Here is a 19,819-nt window from a genome sequence, read left to right as displayed (position 1 = left end):
GGAAGGCGCAGGATAGATACATCTCAAGGAAGTACTCTAAAGGGAGATGAGGCAACCATGGTTGATGAGGGAAGTCAAAGACAGTATAAAAGCAAAAGAGAGAGCATATAATGCAGCAAAAGTTAGTGGGAAGTTAGAGGATTGGGAAGCTTTTAAAAACAAGCAGAAGGCAATTAAAAGAACATAAAGAGAGAGAAGAAATGAAAGATGATGGTAAACTAGCTAATAATATAATAGAAAATACCAGAAGTTTTTAAAGATATATAAAGAGTAAAAGAGAGGTGAGAGTGGATATTGGACAGCTGAAGAGGTAGTAATGGGGACAAAGAAATGGCTGACAAGCCTAATAACTATTTTCTGTTGGTCTTCACTGTTAGCTGTATGCCTGAAGTTCAAGACTGTCATGGGGCAGAAGAGAATGTATTTGCTATTGTTTGGGAAGTGGACAAGTGTGAAGGTAGATAAGTCACCTGGAGCAGATGGACTACACCCTAGGATTCTGAAAGTAGTTGAAGTTAATGTGGAAGCATTTGTAATGATCCTTAAAGAATCACTAGATTCTGGAATGGATCTGGAAGACTGGAAAATTGCAAATGTTACTCAACTCCAGGAAAGGTGGGAACTAGAAGAATGGAAATTATAGGCCAGTGCTTGGGAAGATGCTGGAGTCAATTGTTAAGGATGAAGTCTTGGTGTACTTTGGAGCACACGATAAAATAGGCCAAAGTCAGCATTGTTTCCTTGAGGAGAAACCTTGCCTGACAAATCTATTGGAATTCTTTGACTAAGTAACAGACAGGATAGACAAAGGAGAGTTAGTGGATGTTGTTGACTTGGATTTTCATAAGGCCTTTGACAAGGTGCCACATATGAGGCTGTTTAACAAGCTATGATTCCATTGAATTGAATTGAATTGAATTGAATTTTGGTTTATTGTCATTTAGAAACCATAACTGCAATGCAGTTAAAAAATGAGACAACGTTCCTCCAGAATGACATCACAAAAGCACACGACCAAACAGACTACACCAGAAAATCCACATACCATTTGGCAATCCCCAAATCCAGAGTCCGGAGAGGTTGCTGCATATTAATATCGCGCTACCATCTTAGCGCATTCCCCGGAAAGGAGCTCCAAATCCACCAAACAAAACAAGACTATCCAGACACACCCAAGTCAGGAGACCAACTCTACCACCCAACAAACCAAAAACTAAAGCTACAACGCCTACACAAAACCACATAGTTACATATAATTATAGTTAACATATAGTTATAACAGTTGAAACAATACCATAATTGATAAAAAAACAGACCATGGGCACAGTAAAAATAGTCCAAAGATGTTAAAAGACTATAAGTTCGAAATAAACCACCACACAGTTTCCATAAGTCCTCAGGGTCCTGATAGACTAGTCATCGTATGCAGGCACAGAAGGGAATACCCCCGCTATGGACTTCCAAGGCGCCGTCGGACCCAGCCTTGCAGACGCAGCACACAGTGGAAGCACCCCGACTGCAACGGACTCCAAGTCCGTTGAACCTCCAAGCCTCCGACCATCCCCTCTGGCACAGCCTCTCCGAGCACCATCCTCTGCCGAGCGCACTACGAAGCCCTCGCCACTATGGTATTAAAGGAAAGTTACTATCATGGATAGACTATTGGCTGACTGGCAAGAGGCAAAGAGGGAATAAATGAGGCATTTTCTGGTTGTCTGCCAGTGAATAGTGGTGTTCTGTAGGGGTCAAGTTGGGACCGCTTTTTTTCATGTTACATGTCAATGATTTGGTTGACAGAATTGATGGCTTTGCGATTACAGTTACCCAGGGAGGAGTCGCTGAGTTGGTGTGGGAGTGGCCTATGTGGGCACAATGGAATCTGTTCTGGGATGGGGGCTGGCCCCTTCCTTTGGTGCTGCCCTCCAGTGTTTGCTCAGTGCCACTCTCCAGTGCTTGCTTGGTGGAAGAACAAGCTCGAACTCAGAGACTTGGCCTATGTGCTATGTGGTATGTACAGTGTGACATGTGCTGTTGGTAATTTGCCTTGCACCGTGTCCCTGGAGGATCACTGTTTCATTCCCCTATTTTCATGTATGGTTGAATGATAATTAAACAAACTTGAACTTGAAGGATATAATGCTGAGCCTTCATGAGGCATTGGTCAAGCTGCACTTGGAATACTGCGAGCAGTTTTGGGCCCCTTCTCTAAGAAAAGATGTGCTGATATTGGAGAATGTCCAGCGTTCAGTGGCTCTGGGCTTGTACTCACTGGAGTTTAGAAGAATAAGGAAGGATTATATTGAAACCTATTGAATATTGAAAGGCCTATACTGTAGATAGAATGGATGTGGAGAGGATGTTTCCTATATTGAGGGTGTGTGGGATCGGGGGCATAGCCTAGAATAGAGGCCAAGTCATTGGGTATATTTAAAGTGGAGGTTGATAGGATCTTGATTAGTCAAAGGTTATTACGAGAAGGCAAATGACTGGGGTTGAGAGGAATAATAAGTCAGCCCTGATAAAATGCAGAGCAGACTCAGTGGGTTGATTGGTCTGACCCTGCTCCAACATCTTATGGTATTGGCTGTTGTGTTGTGAAGATTTTACTTCATTTGCCATTTGGACAAATTGTCACTAATCAGAATATCATCTCCAATGCAGAAGTGTTCTTTTACAACAGGAAGTTATATAGCAGCTTTCATTTTTAAAAAAAAAATCCATCACTTTTCTTGTAGGTTTAAACGTGAAATATATGTTTAAAAAATCTTTTTTCAATTTGTGAAGAGTATTAAAGGCCAGAACAAAAGGGAGGAGCAAAGGGAATGGGACACAACGTGATAACAGTTTGTCATTGTAACGTCTCCTGTCCAACACTGTTAACGCTGATAATCTTTGGCAATTCTGTGTTCCCTGCGTTAGATTCTCATGAACTGATTTCAGGTGTTTTCTAAATCAGAAAATGGCTGAAGCAGGGGTCATATTATATTGCTGAGACATTACTAACACTTGGAAAGAAACACAAAAATTATAAAAGGAAAAGCAGTCAGAATCTTTTCCCATATTATTGTTAGAAGGCATAGGTTTGAAGTGAGTGGAACCATTTTAAAAGGATCTGAGAAAAAAGCTTTTTTTCCTATGAGTGATTGATATCTGGAATACACTGGCAAGGGATGTGTCACATCCAATCATCATGCTTAAGAAGCATTTAGGTAGACACTTGAAAGGCCATGGCATAGCAGGATACAGATATAGTATCTGAGAGGGGCACAAACGTGGTTATGGGTGTGACTAGCCAAAGTGCCTGTTGTTGTGCTATTGTTCTTTGACTTTTTAATGCATTGAATTGAAAAAACTTTCACTTAAGTTGAGTTTTTATCTCATGAAATGAAGCCAAATATCTCACACTTTAAGGAGGCAAGTGACCCCCTCCCCCCAACCACCAACTTCTAAATAGGAATTGGAATTGTTTTAGTATTTTCACCTGTGAAACAGTGAAAAGTTTATCTTGCATACTGTTCATACAGTTCAAATCATTACAGAGTGCATTCAGGTAGAACATGGTAAAACAATAACTGTGCAGAATAAGGTGTAACAGCTACAAAGAAAGTACAGTGCAGATAAACAATAAGGTGCAAGATCATAACAAGATAGATCGTGAAGTCAAAAGTCCAACTTGTTGTAATAGAGAACTATTTCATGGTCTTAGAACAGTGAGGTGGAAGCTGTCCTTGAGCCTGATGATACATGCTTTTAAGCTCCTGTACCTACTGCCCAATGGAAGATGGAAGAAGAGATAATATCCGGGGTGGGTGGGGGTGTTTTTGATTATGCTGAAGCAGTGGGATGTGTAAACAGTGTCCATGGAAGGGAAGCTACTTTCCATGATGTGCCCACAATTCTCAGTAGTTTCTTGCAGTCACATGCAGTACAGTTGTCACACTAAGCTGTGACGCATCCCGAGAAGATGCTGCCTTTGGCGCATTGATAGAGTACTGGCACTGGAAATTAAAATGGTTGTAACATTAAATCTTTATGCTAAAGGCTCTATAAACTGTGCAGAGTTAAATAACATTCAGAAGCTAGGTAAAGAAGAAAAGGATGAACATACCTGTTAAAGACCCCACAGATTGTTCTCCAGAAACAATTTTACTCCATCAACAACATTACTACAAAAATCTCTTCAAAAGGCTAGCAGACATTCTGAGGTTATGAATGGCATGCTACCTAAACCAAAACCCTTTCTTTTCTTCATCACGCCCTTGGAGAAGTAGACGACCTTCAGGTGAGGAGTGTATGCTCTAAAGCAAAATGATACTGAAAATATTAAGGACACAACTCTTTCAATAAGAGGATGCTTCTCATGCAAATAATGAAACAGTGAAGGTGAGTTCCTGTTTTCTTGACTCACAATTTTTATTTAGAGAGGAATACAAAGGCTGTAAGCAAGAGGCCAAAAATCCAAGCTTCCTCCTTGTTAGATGTGTTTTAGGAGTGAAAGTGTTGATCCCTCTGTATGCCCCAAGCTACCAAGGCAGCTGACATATGATGAAATGCTGTCAGACAGAGCCTTTATTCAAATGCTCTACCAAAGGATAAAGAGCTTTGTTGCTTGTATCTCACCAGAGACATTAGGATTACAGCTCTGACCACTTCACACGGTCTGTAAGGCATTCGTTGTGTATGTGGATCTTGTTATAAACTCTCAAATATCAAATGACAATTGGGAGCAAAAAAAAAGCAAAATACAGAGACTGTTTGAACTTGAAAATAGCAAAATTTGTTAAGCAGTGATAATGGGAAACTCAGCAACCCACAGACTGGAAATGCCACCTTTCTCTGTGTGAGCTGACATTCAAAGACAAATATTTCAAAGTACTTCGGACTGAAGGGGATTATTCAAAATCTTATTCCCTCTTCTTAGAGTCTGAATCTACAGACTAGTCCAGTGCAGCTGCTGAATGTGCTCCAGTCAGAGGAAACAAAATGGAATGAAAGTGCAAATGAATGCAACTTTTCACATCAGAAGCTACAAAGTTACTTCAATAATATTCAATGTCATTCTATGCTATGCTTTAAACACCATGGATAGTATCTGAGTTCAAGCATCCATTTAATAAGGATGGAGATGTTTGTGCGTCTAAAGGCTCAGCCAATAACCCTGTGTACCTTCTTGGGAGGATTTTGATCAACATCTTTGACCACTAAGGCTTGGTCCTCCCCTTCTGCTGCATATGCAAGGCCACCTATTCTATTGCATTTCACCAGGTGTTTATAATAATTCCCCAACAGGGTTAATTTAGCTTGAGCAGGATAGATGTTGCCCAGAGTCAAGAAATGGGATAAAGAATTGTAGTTGCGCTAAAGTGAACAGTTTTTTCTGTTTGGCATTTCATTCAACACGTTCCAGCAGACCGGACCTGGCTTTCCTTGTTCTCACTCACTAATGAATATTTCAATTGTTTCCAGCTGCCTCAGGCTATGTCCTCTCTTTTCCACAGTACAAAGGACACACTACACTGGATAAATTCATAACCGAAGCTTTCTCTCTTCATTTTTACCTTCCGTCCACACTAAAGCGGCGTTTTCGTCCCCTGAAACCAGAGCTTTTCAGAAACGCTTTCCAGGGTGGGTATTTTTGAAAATGCTGCTCAGGCAGATCAGTGTGGATGGGGTAACCGGAGAAATCTGAAAACGCTGTCAGATGGCAGCACACTATTTCATTGTTTTCTTGAAAGCAGCCTAACAATTTCAGAACAGACAGCAACGAGACTGAAGCCAGAAGAGTTAGAAATGTACTCGCCAAATACTTTGACCCATAACTTACTGAATAAATAAGTATACTCACTTTGCCCTGTTTTCTGTCCTTGCTCGTATGAAGGTGGTTTACCTATTTATGCAAGTACTTATAACCATATAACATATAACAATCACAGCACGGAAACAGGCCATTCCGGCCCTCCTAGTCCGTGCCGAACTCTTAATCTCACCTAGTCCCACCTACCCGCACTCAGCCCATAACCCTCCACTCCTTTCCTATCCATATACCTATCCAATTTTACCTTAAATGACACAACTGATCTGGCCTCTACTACTTCTACAGGAAGCTCATTCCACACAGCTATCACTCTCTGAGTAAAGAAATACCCCCTCGTGTTTCCCTTAAACTTTTGCCCCCTAACTCTCAAATCATGTCCTCTCGTTTGAATCTCCCCTACTCTCAATGGAAACAGCCTATTCACGTCAACTCTATCTATCCCTCTCAACATTTTAAATACCTCGATCAAATCCCCCCTCAACCTTCTACGCTCCAATGAATAGAGACCTAACTTGTTCAACCTTTCTCTGTAACTTAAGTGCTGAAACCCTGGTAACATCCTAGTAAATCGTCTCTGCACTCTCTCTAATTTATTGATATCTTTCCTATAATTCGGTGACCAGAACTGTACAACTTCTGTGACAATAGATACGTAACAGCCTAATGTAACATTGTATGGAAATACAAGATAACACTGATGCAGACATGTTCTATACATTTAAAAAGGGGCTTTTTTAATGCAAGAGAATTAGTCAGTTTTTCAATGTTTGTTGTCAGCTGGGTCAATCTGTCCGTGAACTCCCTGTCAGTTGCCTCCGTACGCTCCAGTATTTGTTTTTTTTTTACTTTTAAGTCCTCCTGTGTGAGAGCCAACAGCTGTCCGTCGTATAAAGTTTTTCTAGTCTGTAACTACACAAACGCGCACTTTTACGGCAAGCTTCAACACCAAACATGTCGCTTGTTTCCGGTAGATGTGTCCTGTGCGTGCGCAGTAGGAGGAGATTCGTCGAAATCTCCATTTCAATGTGGATAGAGATATTTTCAAAAACGCATAGTGTGGACGCCTATCGCTTTTACACGAAACCGGCGTTTTCAAAATTATCCGGTCTATTGCGGATGTAGCCTAAGATTTGGAAGAAGAGTAAAGAAGTAGTTTTCTTTTGTCCTTTTGATAATGATGGCAGCAATATTGTTTATTCCATCCCATGACATTGGCCTCCTTTGCAGTTTGGAAAAAAATGGAATGTTAATTTGTACTCAGTACATTATTGTCTCATCTTAGATGGTCAATTTTGAGGTAGGATATTGGAGAAACCACAGGAGTGGTAATGATACATGAAGGTTAGCCTGAAAAGTGGCCTCTTTGCTGACAGCAATTTCATTCCAGAGAACGAACTTGACTATTTACTTTCAATGTAGATTATTTAGTGATAGAGCCCAGTGAGACTGTGCCACCCAATTACACCCATATGACCAATTAACTTACTAACCATAGCCTTTGGAATGTGGGAGGAAATTGGAGAACTTGGAGTCATGGGGACAATGTATAAACTCTTACAGACAATGGTAGGAAATGAACCAGGTCACTGATACTGTATAATAACAACTACACCACCACACCACCAGCACTGGATTAGTCCAAAAAAAAAACAGGACATCACTGCTCATAATTTCCCACTAAGAAAATTCTTCTCTGGCAATATTTGACTTCATAATCTTCTAAGAATTTTCATGATACACCTGCACCCTTATCGTGTTATGAACAACAGACCTATTGAAACAATTTGCCACATCTGACGCTATTAATTAAAACAGAAAGTTGCCAAAAACAGAATCCAGTAAATTAAATGAAGATTTCACTAATTTTTACCCATGTTTCACAGTTTGATAATTTAATCCAGATTTTGAGGCCAGGCAAACAATATTGGGTGAGTTTATAAATCAGAGGCAGGACATATTTTAACAGGTGACTCCTCGGTGCCTTCCCTCCATCTCCAGCCATGAGATTCTTGCTTAGGTGAAGCACAGCATCGGATGTGGTGAAGGATCTTTGTCTGACACGTCAATCGTTCATTCCCCTCCACAGACGCTGCCTGACTTGCTGTGTTCCTCCTGCATTCTGTGTGTGTTCCATTATGCAAAGCAGCCTATTTGACTAGCGTCCCATTCATCAACCCAAGTATTGAAGGCTACTCTTCATGGCAGCAGGGGGCATCAATTATTACTTGTACAGCTACATCTTACCAAGAACCTTCCAAATCAGCATCTCCACCACTGGAACGATAGAGAGTGCATGGGAACACCAGCATCGGCATGTTCACTCTCCATCTTCCTGTGTGCAATTCTTGGCACTCCATAGCCAGCAGAACCATGAACACTATCATCACACAGGCTTAAGAGGACAACTCCTCCCCCACCCCTTAACTTGCTTTACCAGAGACATCTCATAGATGAATAAAAATTAAAGCATTCTAAGTGGGAAGAAGATACTTGCCCAGAAGGGCTAGAGGATGTCCCACAAAGTCCGACCACGTTTGAGATGATCTGAATATCAAATTCTGAACAATCAGGAATCTCTGGTTGGGAGCATCTCTCAAGGTCAAAAGGTAACTAAGAATTACAGGTTAAAACATTGGTACCTCAAAGTTAAATGTGACCAGCCAACAAAAATAACAAGATATCAGTGTTAAAGTCAGGCATTGTTGACACACATATGGATGGTGGATTTTTCAGTGTCATGAGATGTTCAGACTGTGATAGCATCATCCTTCATTTGCATAGTGACCAAACCCCTTGAGATGGGTGCTGAAATTACACTTCCAAGAGACAACTACATTCTTTCCACTTCAAGAGTTAGGATGGCAAACTAATGCTAATGCAATTTACATTAATCAGAATAAATCTCCATTTAATTGCAGGATTTCATGAGTGCATTTTTACTGGGTAGAAAAGCAAATTGTAACTTTTATTTTGTCTTGTTGCACTCTAAGGAGATGTAGGCTACATCCACACTAGACTGGATAATTTTGAAAACGCTGGTTTCACATAAAAACGATAGGCATCCACACTATCCGTTTTTGAAAATATCTCTATCCACATGAAATGGAGATTTCAATGAATCTCCTCCTACTGGGCATGAGCAGGACACATCTACCGAAAATAAGCGACATGTTTGGTGTCGAATCTCGCTGTGAAAGTGCGCGTTTGTGTAGTTACAGACTAGAAAAACTTAAAACAACGGACAGCTGTTGGCTTTCACGCAGGAGAACTTAAAAGTAAAAAAAAAACAAATACTGGAGCGTACGGAGGCAACCGACAGGGAGTTCATGGACAGATTGACCCGGCTGACAACAAACATTGAAAAACTGACTAACTCTGTTGCATTAATAAAGCCCCTTGTTAAATGTATAAAACATGTCTACATCAGTGTTATCTTTTATTTCCATACAATGTTACATTAGGCTGTTACACATCTATTGTCAGAGAAGTACTTGCATAAATAGGTAAACCACCTTCATTTAAGCAAGGACAGAAAACAGGGCAAAGTGAGTATACTTATTTATTCAGTAAGTTATGAGTCAAAGTATTTGGTGAGTACATTTCTAACTCTTCGGGCTTCAGTCTCGTTGCTGTCTGTTCTGAAATTGTTAGGTTGCGTTCAAGAAAACAATGAAATAGCATGCTGCCATCTGATAGCGTTTTCAGAAGTCGTCGGTTACCCCATCCACACTGATCTGCCGGAGCAGCATTTTCAAAAATACCCACCCTGGAAAGCGTTTCTGAAAAGTTCCGGTTTCGGGTGGAGAACGCCGTTTTAATGTGGACGAAGAGTAAAAACGAAGTGAAAAAGCTTCAGTTATGGATTTATCCAGTGTAGTGTGGATGTAGCCTGAGTATTTCATCTCTGAAGTCGGGATGGGGCAGATTCCAGCAGCAAGCAACACTTGAGTTTAAAATGACCGCTATTGAACAGAATTATCAGCCTTAATCAGACATCAAGAGTTTTAAAACTCGAGACCAGCAGGGTGCAGTGCACAGCAACCACTGAGATGAGCTTTGTTTGAATGCATTGGAACAAGGAAATTATCTCAATTACAGGCAGATCCCTGCTGTTTCATAATCTAATTTTAGTGACCATCCACAATAATGGGATTCAGTTTTAATTCTAATTGAAAAAGCTGGGAGGAAAGAAAAGAGTGCCCAGAGGAACTTGTGCCCAGGTTGTTAACACAACAGTAAGTTACTTGTGATCATTGCTAAACTGCAGTGGAGCTTCAGAAATGGCTGCTGGCACAGATGTCCCCGACATAGTAAAAATTCCAAAAACATCTGTTCTGTAGTGATTCAGTCAATCTGATAGTTGGGCTTCAGGCTCACCCTGCTCCCCAGTCACCATGCTCCCTTCCCACCCATCATGCCCCCAGCCCCTTGCTTCCATCTGATCACTGGGGCTCCACTTAAACTTGTCTATTTTAACTACAAAACCATGTGATATCTAAAGGAAGGCAATTTAAGTGTGCTGGGGTATCAATAGAAGTGTCGTTCAATAGTATAGGATTTTGTTTTATTTAGAGATGCTGTTTGGTTACTGGCCCATCCAACCCTATGAGCCCATTGACCCAGTGTGACCAGATAAAGCTACTAACCTGTATGTCTTTGAATGCGAGCAGTAAGCAAAACACCCAGATGAAACCGACATGGTCATGGGGAGAGCGTACAAACTCTTTACGGAAAACATTGGGAATTGAACCTGAGTCTCCTGTGCTGTATTAGCATTACACGAACTGCTATGTTACTGGGTCAAAATGTGTGAAATCTAGCATCTTTAAAATACAGAATCAGAATCAGGCTTAATCTCAGTGGCATACGCCATGAAATTTGTTGTGTAGTGGCAGCAGTACATTGCAATACATAATAATAAAAATCTATAAATTACTATACATATAAAATAATAGAGCAAGAAAAGAAAAATTACAGTGAGTTTGTGTACATGGGTTCATTGTCCATTTAGAAATCTAATGGCAGAGAGGAAGAAACTGCCCCTAAAACATTGAATGTGTCTTCAGGCTCCTGTAACGAGAAGAGGGCATGTCCTGGTTGTCCACACAAAGTCCTTGGTTCAGATTTAATTGTCATTCAAGCATACATGAATACAGCCAAACAAAACAGGAAGAAGGTGCAAAACACAGGACCAACAGTCACACACAGCACGAGGCGCATTTGAGTTTGCTTGACTGTGTCCTATGTGGCCACTTGTGGAAAAGTCCCCAAGGTTTTGCGAAATTCTCTTAATTACAAAAATAGAACAAAAAAGAATACAGAACGTGAACAGACCCACTGTGGCTGCACCATCCATGGAATCTATTGAACTAGGCCCATCTGCCTGCACATGACCTGTATTCCCTGCCTTTGTCTAAATGCCTCTTAAATATTGCTCTTGTGTTTATTCCACCACTTCCTCTGGCACCACATTCCTGGCACCTTCTACTCTATATGCAAAAAAATCTGCTCCACCTATTTCCTTTTAACTTTCCTCCTCTCACCTTAAACCTGTGTCCTCTAGTTTTGACAATACCACCCTGGGGAAAAGAGGCTGATGATTTGCCCTGACATACCCTGTCATACTTCAGGGTTTAGGAAACAATAGATGTAGGAAGGAAATGGTTTGCAAGATTTACCGACAGAAAATCAGAGCCTTAATACTTTTTAAAATTATTGAAACTGTCAGAGCTGCCGTGGTCTACTTCTTTGCAGGTAACAATAGCAGTCATGCAATATTACTGCTAAATGGATGTAAATGGGTGCAATAACAGCACCTTGCATTTACATAGTACTTTTATGAAAACATCCCAAAGCATGACAGGGTGTGATGTTGAATACATATTTCTTTGTGTTAGTCCTGCTAAACCTTAAAATTAGGAAGCAGCATTCAGTCTCCAAGTTGTTAAAACATGCACAACCCTGCATTTTGTCCACCTGTTGTATGGCAAGCAAACTCTTCTCAACTGATGCCTCAGTAAACACTGATTGATTGACACACTCTGTTACAGTTGCCATGTCTCCCTTTATCCTGTCATTCGATGTTCTCGCCAGCCTGACGCATCAATAAGCATTGCCAACCCTTCTGAAATCTTAAACAGATTCCAGAGAACAAGACAGCCTTTTGTAGCTGTAGGGCTTATCCTTTGCACTAAATTTATCTTCCTCAACATTCAAAGTGTTTCACTTTGACTTTCCTTCCAGCTCCACCTTCTGTTGGTATTAATATTTATCAAGGGAAGTAGTGGTGTGATGGTCCCAAGGTCTCCTGTCACATCACACACTAAGCGGTCTTTGTTTCATGTGGATCCCCCCAGAGACAGATTCCGAGAGACAAGATGGCGTTGTTGCGACTGTTTGAACACAAACAAGGAATATCACTTGGAGCAGGACCATCAGACACCACCTTATTGTCATTGAAAAGAAAAATGAGGGTGTAAGTCAGGTGACCAAGCTTAACCAATCAAATTTCAGAAATGAGGGAGGTTATAATTATTCCCAAGCTGAAAATGTCACTCTTCAAGCAGTTCGGGGTATTTGAAATAATAGTGGTTTGATGTCATTAGAATCAGAATTATTCACTAACATACAGGATATCATGAAATTTGTCTTTTGTGGCAGCAATGAAGTGCAAGACATTAAAAAAATACTATAATTTACAACGAACAATAAGGAATAGTGAGGTAAAGTTAACGGACCACTGAGGAATCTGATGGCTCAGGTTCCTAAAACGTTGCGTGTGCATCTTCAAGCTCCTGTGCCTCCTCCCCAATGGCAGTAATTAGAAGAGGCATATCCCCGGTGGTGAGTATCCTTAATGATGGATTCAGCCAAACGAAATTCCATTGCGTGTTGTATGCAGTTTCATGTCACAGTACCACGAAGGCCCGGCATTCAGTTATAAAGCTGTAACTTGCAGCAAGTTGCTGCTTTCACGTCCATTTAACGTGTAGGATTAGTTAAGTGCCCTTTTTTAATGGTCTGGCAACTGCAGCATTGACCAAAAGAAATGAAGTGCCACGTTTTCTGAATTGAGCCATCAATGATTTCAACCGTTGCTTTTAAAATGTGCTCATATATTACCTGTGGGCATAATTATGATTCATACAGCAGAAGAAAAAAAAATAAAACTCACTAACTCCAGCTCTTGCAGATTAAATGCCTCAGCCTTTAGCTGTCACTCTGCATTGCAAGAGACATTTATTATCCAGAGGCTTATTGTTTAATTTGGGCCTGTCTATGAAAACACAAAAGGAAGAAATCAAGAGTTTGCATTTAGAGAGTGCTTTTTAAAACTATGCATTCCACAGAAATTCTTCAAAATTAGAGAAATATTTTTAAAGTGTACTTACAATTCAGTTCGGGGGAAAGAACAGCCATTGAATGCCGTGGGATTCCATTGAAATGTATGGCCAATTAAACCATGGTGGTGTATTGGTGGCCCACCAGATGTGGTCCAAGAGGACTGGAGATCATCAGTGATCATCTTCAAACAGGATGCTACATACCTGCAAGAATGGCAGATGATGTCTCAGTTTAACAGTCTCGCAATCTAGGAAGAAATTCGTATGAAATAACCTGCTTTGATATGGGTGATATAAATGAGAACAGAGTCTGTACAGTTAATATGGACTGATGTTGAACACACAATGCCCCAAGATGATGGGAAGTCAAGTGAAGCACAGCACAGTATGTGAATACAGCCTGGATTTAAAGGAGTAGAGTTTTCTAATGTTGTTACAAGTTAAGCCTGCACAGTAAATGAATTCACCTCATTTTCTAAGCATGACATCAGTCAAAATAAAATATTTGGCACACTTTGGATCAATAGTCAACACCTAACTGTACCATAATGTGGTATTATGGGCAATCTATTGATTTTGGATTGGGGTAAGTTGAGATGTGTAATATAGCTATTAATTCTGATGACCATCTTGGACATGCTTGACAGTGGTATGGATTCCATTTAAAGAACACCTTTAATGTTGGTGAAAAAAAACAACCTGGTTTCCAAATCAGTGAAACAGAGAATCGAAAGGGGGGTGTATTGGTTATGGGAATGAACTGGTAATTAATTCTTGAATAATGATTAAGGGACACAAGTTCAAATCAGGCTATAGTAGGTTAAATGGAATACATTATTAATTTTACATTTAAAAAGCTTGTCTCAGGGTGACCATACAAATACTAGACTGTCATAGACATCCATGTGGTTTGTTTAAAGTCCTCCATTCTTACTGGTGACTCTTGAAATGGGCTGGAATGAGTCTATTCCAAGTTGCTTAGTTTAAGACCTATGTGAGGTAGACAATAACAGTTAGGCATGCCAATGACAGCCAAAACCATTAATGAGTGACCTGTCTTTTAAGAAGGCAATGAGATTAGTGAAGTAACCAGGAGTGTACCCCATGATAACTGAAGCCACTGAGGGACAGAAATAGAATTAACATTTAGAACTAAATAGAAGCCAGAAAACTAAATATGGATAGGCAAGAGAAAATCTGTAGATGTTGGGAAATCCAAGCAACACGCACAAAATGCTGAAGGAACTCAGCAAGCCAGGCAGCATTTATGAAAAAGAGTAAACAGTGATGTTTAGGGCTGAGACCCTTCATCAGGATAGTTTACACTTTTCTGATGCTGCCTGGCCTCCAGCATTTTGTGTATTTTACTTCAATATGGATAGGAGTGGTTCAGAGTCAAAAGCAGGCAGGTTCTAGCTCACGGGACAACACAGTCAGCAGGGAGATATTGAGCAGAAGGGCCTGTTTTCATGCTTTATGGCACTAGGAAGAACGATGTGCGGTGAATGGGAAAGCATTCATATCTCCAGCAGAACATCATTCGCTGCACGCTGAGTAATTTCAAGGTGTACGTTGCATCCATGGGTATTCTTTGATATTAATTCCTGTTTTCCGTGTTACAGGAGAGAATCCAACAACAACAGAAAGTGAGAGCACAAAGGAAATCCCAAGCTATGTTTAACACTGAGACTGCTGAATCCACATTGGAGATGAACTTTTCTACTCGACAACACACAAGGTTTTAGCTTTAAAACTGTGCATGTGGATGGTGATGACACAGATTGCTTATTGTATCTATTTGAATAAAAAAATCCTTTTTCTATTACCAAAAAAAAAGAAAAAAAAAATTTCTTGTAAATTGATTTAAAGAATGTGGTGTCTAGGTCTTTATGATACATATAGTATATTCAGTGTAAAAGGTAATACTTTTGGACAAAGAGCACACAAGTACTTAAGCAAGTTGTACCATTGCACAGGATACACCCTCCTCACCCTTTACATATATTACAGGTGAATATTTAGTCACCATCTGTTTATTCAGGACAGCCCCTGAGCTCAAAGCTATGAAGATTGTTTTTAAATAGAATAAAAGAAGGGAAACTCTGTAGCAGCATCAGGGTGGGTAACCAGTGACAGGTCTCAATATAACTAGCTTATAGAACAAGAGAGGAACAAGGAGAGACTTGTTTAACTCAGCGACTTCCTGAGATAGGGAATATGCTGTCTGAAAAGATGAAGGGAGATTCAGTAAGCGGTGTTGAAATGGATAAATATGCAAGGCTGTATGGAAAGAACTGCAAGAACTGTTGGTCTAATTGGATTGATCATTCAAAGATGCTGCAAAGTTATCTGTGATTTCCCCAAAGCATTAATCTGGTTCCCTGCTCTTTAAACTTACTCTTTCCTGACTCAATAAATTAACTTTGGTGGGTGATCTAAGGCACACCTCAAACCACTGTAAAAGGCGTTGTGGGGAGTCTGTTTAAGAAATAACAATTAAGAGGGAGTTGTAGTCATGGAACGCCTTTGGAATGAAGGGCAGACCCCAGGGGTTGGTCACATTCACTGCCTACGTTCCTGCAGACACCAGCATACCTCTTCCTCTTCATCCATTCTGTCTCCTTCAATTGGCAACACGAATTGTCCGGCTGTCAGATGTAGGCTCATCCAATTACTAACTGAACCAACCGTAGCCAAGTACTGGCTGCTCCTATCACCAGCACTGCATGGCCTACTCTGTGTTCTCTAGTTACAAGTCCAATGCAGACTTGTTTCCAACACTCTTCCTGTCTCTCACATTCTTACCTTTCCAAGCCCCAGTCCTGTGCCATGGTATTTGTACCAACTCAGTGCAGCAATGCACCTGACGAAGTGTTACCTTTTGTCCTGTGTGTACTGTAATATGCTGCATGCTTACAAGAAACAGCACCTATTGTACACTACCGGTGTGCTTGGTTTTCTTGTTTCAGTTGCATATTGTACTGTATAAAGTATTAGTCGCATTATAAATCAGTTCGCAAAATTAGACTCAAGCTTTCATAATGATCAAGGAGAAAGGGAAATCAAGATATCTTGGGAAGCTATTTAAACCCCCATGCTTTTGCAGAATGTGTCATCCCTTTCACTGGAAGTATGATCTTCAGAATACAACAGCAGAACCTTAAATGTCATTAAAACAGAAAGTTGGGAAACAAATGCATTAATATGAAGGGAAAGCCCTGAAGAAGTGCTTATCACCCACTGGGCTCAGAGTAAGCCCATCATCTGGACTAAAGATCCTTGAGTTTAAGTCTCTATATGCCAGCTAGGGAATTTAATTGCATAAATCTGAGATAATAAATTAGCACCAGTAAAGATAGCTATGAAATTAATAGAACGTTGTGAAGAGGATCCATCTGGGTTCACTATAATCATTTAAGGAAGGAAGCCTGTTGTGCTGGTCTACATTTGACTCCAGATCATAGCAATATGACTGACTCTGGAATGGCCAAGCCAGCCAAAGTTGAAAACAATGTTCTTTGGGCATTGCATTAACTCAGGGGCCAGAAAGAGACAAAAATGGGAGAGGAAACCGAGTTTGCTCAAATTAGTGTTAATGGTGCAGGAGCTAATTTGGCAATGGGAATCACAAAAGAACAGTGTGGAGCTTGAAAAGAAGGTGGAGGTAAGAAAGCTTAAAGCCTTTCATTAGTAGACCTCTCTTCAATAGTTTAGTCCTGTTGTTATTTGAGTATTAAAAACACTTCTGAAAGAAATTCTGATCCTGTTCATCATTCATATTTTAATTTTAAGTTAAGTTTAAAGTCAAATGAAGTAAAGTAAACACAGTCATGAGAAAAGTAATGATACGAGCCAAACTATTAATGGAGCAGTGCTTTGTATAGATATGAGAGGACCGGAGATGTAGTTGCTGTATTTTTCTCAACCATTTTTTCCCCAAGAGACCATGACTGTTTACGATTCTGTTGGCCAATCAAAAGCCTACCTTCATAATTCAGATATGGGCACAAAAATCAAGTTCCACAGAAGTGGAATTACATCTTCAATTGACAGCTGGCTTTAGACTGTTAGTGGTTCAGAAAATAACAAATGATGAAAACACATGGCAGAGCAATGGGCACTGTTAAAGAGGAACACAGCACTGTCTGAGTATCCCAGATCCCAGTGTAAATGAAGAACATGGCGCTCTTCTTCATCATTCTGGGGAATCAGCTGCGATTTTCAATTTGTATTTCCCCCATTGTCATGTTTCTTAAGTTATAAGAATTAATAAGAAAGTTGTCCATCCTGATTAAAATGTGACTTTTTGCAACTTGTAAAGTTCAGCACTGCCTCTATTTTAAAACATAAATTGTAAAGACGTTCTCATAAAACGTTTCCCATTTTCTGGATTTTCATGCAACTAGAAAGACTGAATGTATTTAAGTTGCCTTTCTGATGGTGTACATTGCAGATGAGGTCTTACTTCAGTTTTTGGACAATATTATTTCAATTATCCGCTATGTAATTCCCTTTTCTCAATAAACAAGACTCCAAGTTGACTGTTCTAAACACAGAATTTAATAAACTTATTTAAAATAAAAATCTGTTTTGTCATAAACCATGTGGAGAATCACCTCACTGGACAGTAATCCCTTCCATTCAATATTCAGAAACAATGTGTATATAGTGTACTGAGAATAGTTTAAACAGATAGGTATATGAAAACAGAATGGAATCTTAATATAAGAGCATGTAAAGTTGCCAAGAAAGAGCAACGAAGTATCTGCAAGTTATGTCTAATTATATCTGCTGATCTATAGTTATTTTGAAACTGTTAAAAGGTTATATGTACTTTTATACAACAAGAATTTGGATCTGTTATTAAAAAATTGAAAATGCATACAGATATGGTAATAAATCATACATTTTGTATTGCTAGAACTTATATCTTTGGGACATGCAAAAAACAATTGGGTATCACATCAGGAGCCTTTTTTTATTGTCGCTAATATTCAAGGCAATCTGATCTCTGTCCCCATACTCCTGCAGATTCTCATTTAATTGGTTCGGTACAACATTGCAGGCTGAAGTGCCTGCTCCTGTGTAGCACTCGTCTATGTCCTAAAAGAACGATAGGCTTGGTCCTTGTGCATGAGGAAGGAGACTGCTTGCAGTGACGTGATTCCTCAGCAGCCTTCTCATTACAGATTCGAAGACCTGTAGTCTCAGCCTATCCAATGTGTTAAAACTGATGATCCCTGTTGTGTCAAAACACTAAAGAAAAGTTTGGATATAAACTTGCCCATGTGTCTTTGGTGAAGGGAATTTCATTTGAAGTTGGTCTTACGGTGTTGTGGCGTTAACACCAGAGTTTAAAGTAAGTGCTTTCCATTAACTCCAATTGATCATTTGGTAGACACCATAAGTAGCATGGCAGAGGCAACACTGGCCTACTGCAGAGCTTACACATCTTGGTCAGAACAAAGCTCACTTTCTTAGACCCTTCCCACCAATGAACAGGCAGGTACCGAAGCTGTTAAAACGTGGTTTTCCAGCATTTCTCCAAGGAGCAAAAGCAGCCTCTTTGTGACCAGGTAATGTCATCACTCAGGCCAAGTATGATGTTCTTCTAAGGGGTTGTCTATTAGTGGGTCCTCAGGTGCCTGTAGAGACTGAGGTGGGATCCAAATATTTTGGTGCATCATAGACGAGCTCTGGTGCTTGCAGTTACTGGTTGGGTCTTTTAGTTTATCAGACTCTCTTTTCACAGTTGACGCATAGACATCTCATGCACTAGGGAACTCACTCCCAGTATCTGTGTGTCTTCTGAGAGTTGGAAGCCTGCATAGAATTTCAGCATTATGTGATTGAGAACCAGGTTTACAATGCCACTTCTCAACCAGACAAATCAGACTCTTGGCAATACCAATTCTCAAGTGAAAATTTTATTTTAAAGAAAAGCAATTGTAAGTTATGGGCAGTTTCTTTGAATAAAAGTTAAATTTAGATGTCAAAATGTCTGAGGTGAGTTTCACTAATGAAGCAGTGAAGTTGTACTAATTTGCAGAGAGCTGCTAACTTGTAAACCCAACATCTGTAGCAGAGAAAATATTGGAATTTACAATGATGGATGAAATAAAAGAAGACTTTGAAGAGAATAATAGGACTGAGCAGAACCAGTATGGATTTATGAAAGGAAAATCATGTTTGACTAATCTACTGTTCCCTAAGGATGCGACTGGATTAGGATATATCAGTGAATATAGAGCTTTGAATTTTCAGAAGTTTTCAATTATGCCTCACACAGGAGTTTGCTCGACAAGGTTAGAACATATAGAACTGTGTAAGATACACAGACCTCGACTATAAGTTCAAAATTCAAAGGACAATTATTATCAAGGTATGTATTATACAGCTATACAATACTAAGTACTATACAGGACCTTTAGATTCATCTTCTTACAGGCAGACACAAAACAAAGAAATCCAATAGAACCCATAGAAAACAGTCATACACCCAATAGGCAGAAAAAAATAATTAGTACAAACAATAAAAAGTAAGCAAATAACATTCAGAGTGGAAGTTCACGAAGGTGAGTCCACACCACAGCCAGTCATCACTGCAGTTGATCCAGTAGGCCATTAGTTGCGGGCCACAGACTGAATTCAGTGCAGCGAT

At 39.9% G+C, this 19,819-nt stretch overlaps 1 protein-coding gene across 4 annotated transcripts in view; it reads left to right on the top strand.

Moving 5' to 3' along the window:
- LOC140715125 (VPS10 domain-containing receptor SorCS1-like) overlaps positions 1 to 17,742 on the top strand; it is a 1,248,501-nt gene extending 1,230,759 nt beyond the window's left edge. For 3 of the 4 annotated variants that reach the window (XM_073026870.1, XM_073026869.1, XM_073026871.1), the window contains one exon: positions 14,781 to 17,742. Coding sequence is in view for 2 of the 4 variants with exons in the window: in XM_073026869.1 (XP_072882970.1) it covers positions 14,781 to 14,839 (59 nt within the window). In the remaining 2 variants the exon portion in view is untranslated. The remainder of the gene's footprint in view (positions 1 to 14,780) is intronic. The other variant, XR_012096067.1, reaches the window with a different exon arrangement.
- Positions 17,743 to 19,819: the final 2,077 nt, after the last annotated feature.

This window comes from Hemitrygon akajei, chromosome 23 (assembly GCF_048418815.1).
Source record: "Hemitrygon akajei chromosome 23, sHemAka1.3, whole genome shotgun sequence".
NCBI classification, from domain to species: Eukaryota; Metazoa; Chordata; class Chondrichthyes; order Myliobatiformes; family Dasyatidae; genus Hemitrygon; species Hemitrygon akajei.
The sequence above is the reverse complement of the archived record's forward strand: the minus strand, read 5'-3'. Positions and strand labels throughout refer to the sequence as shown.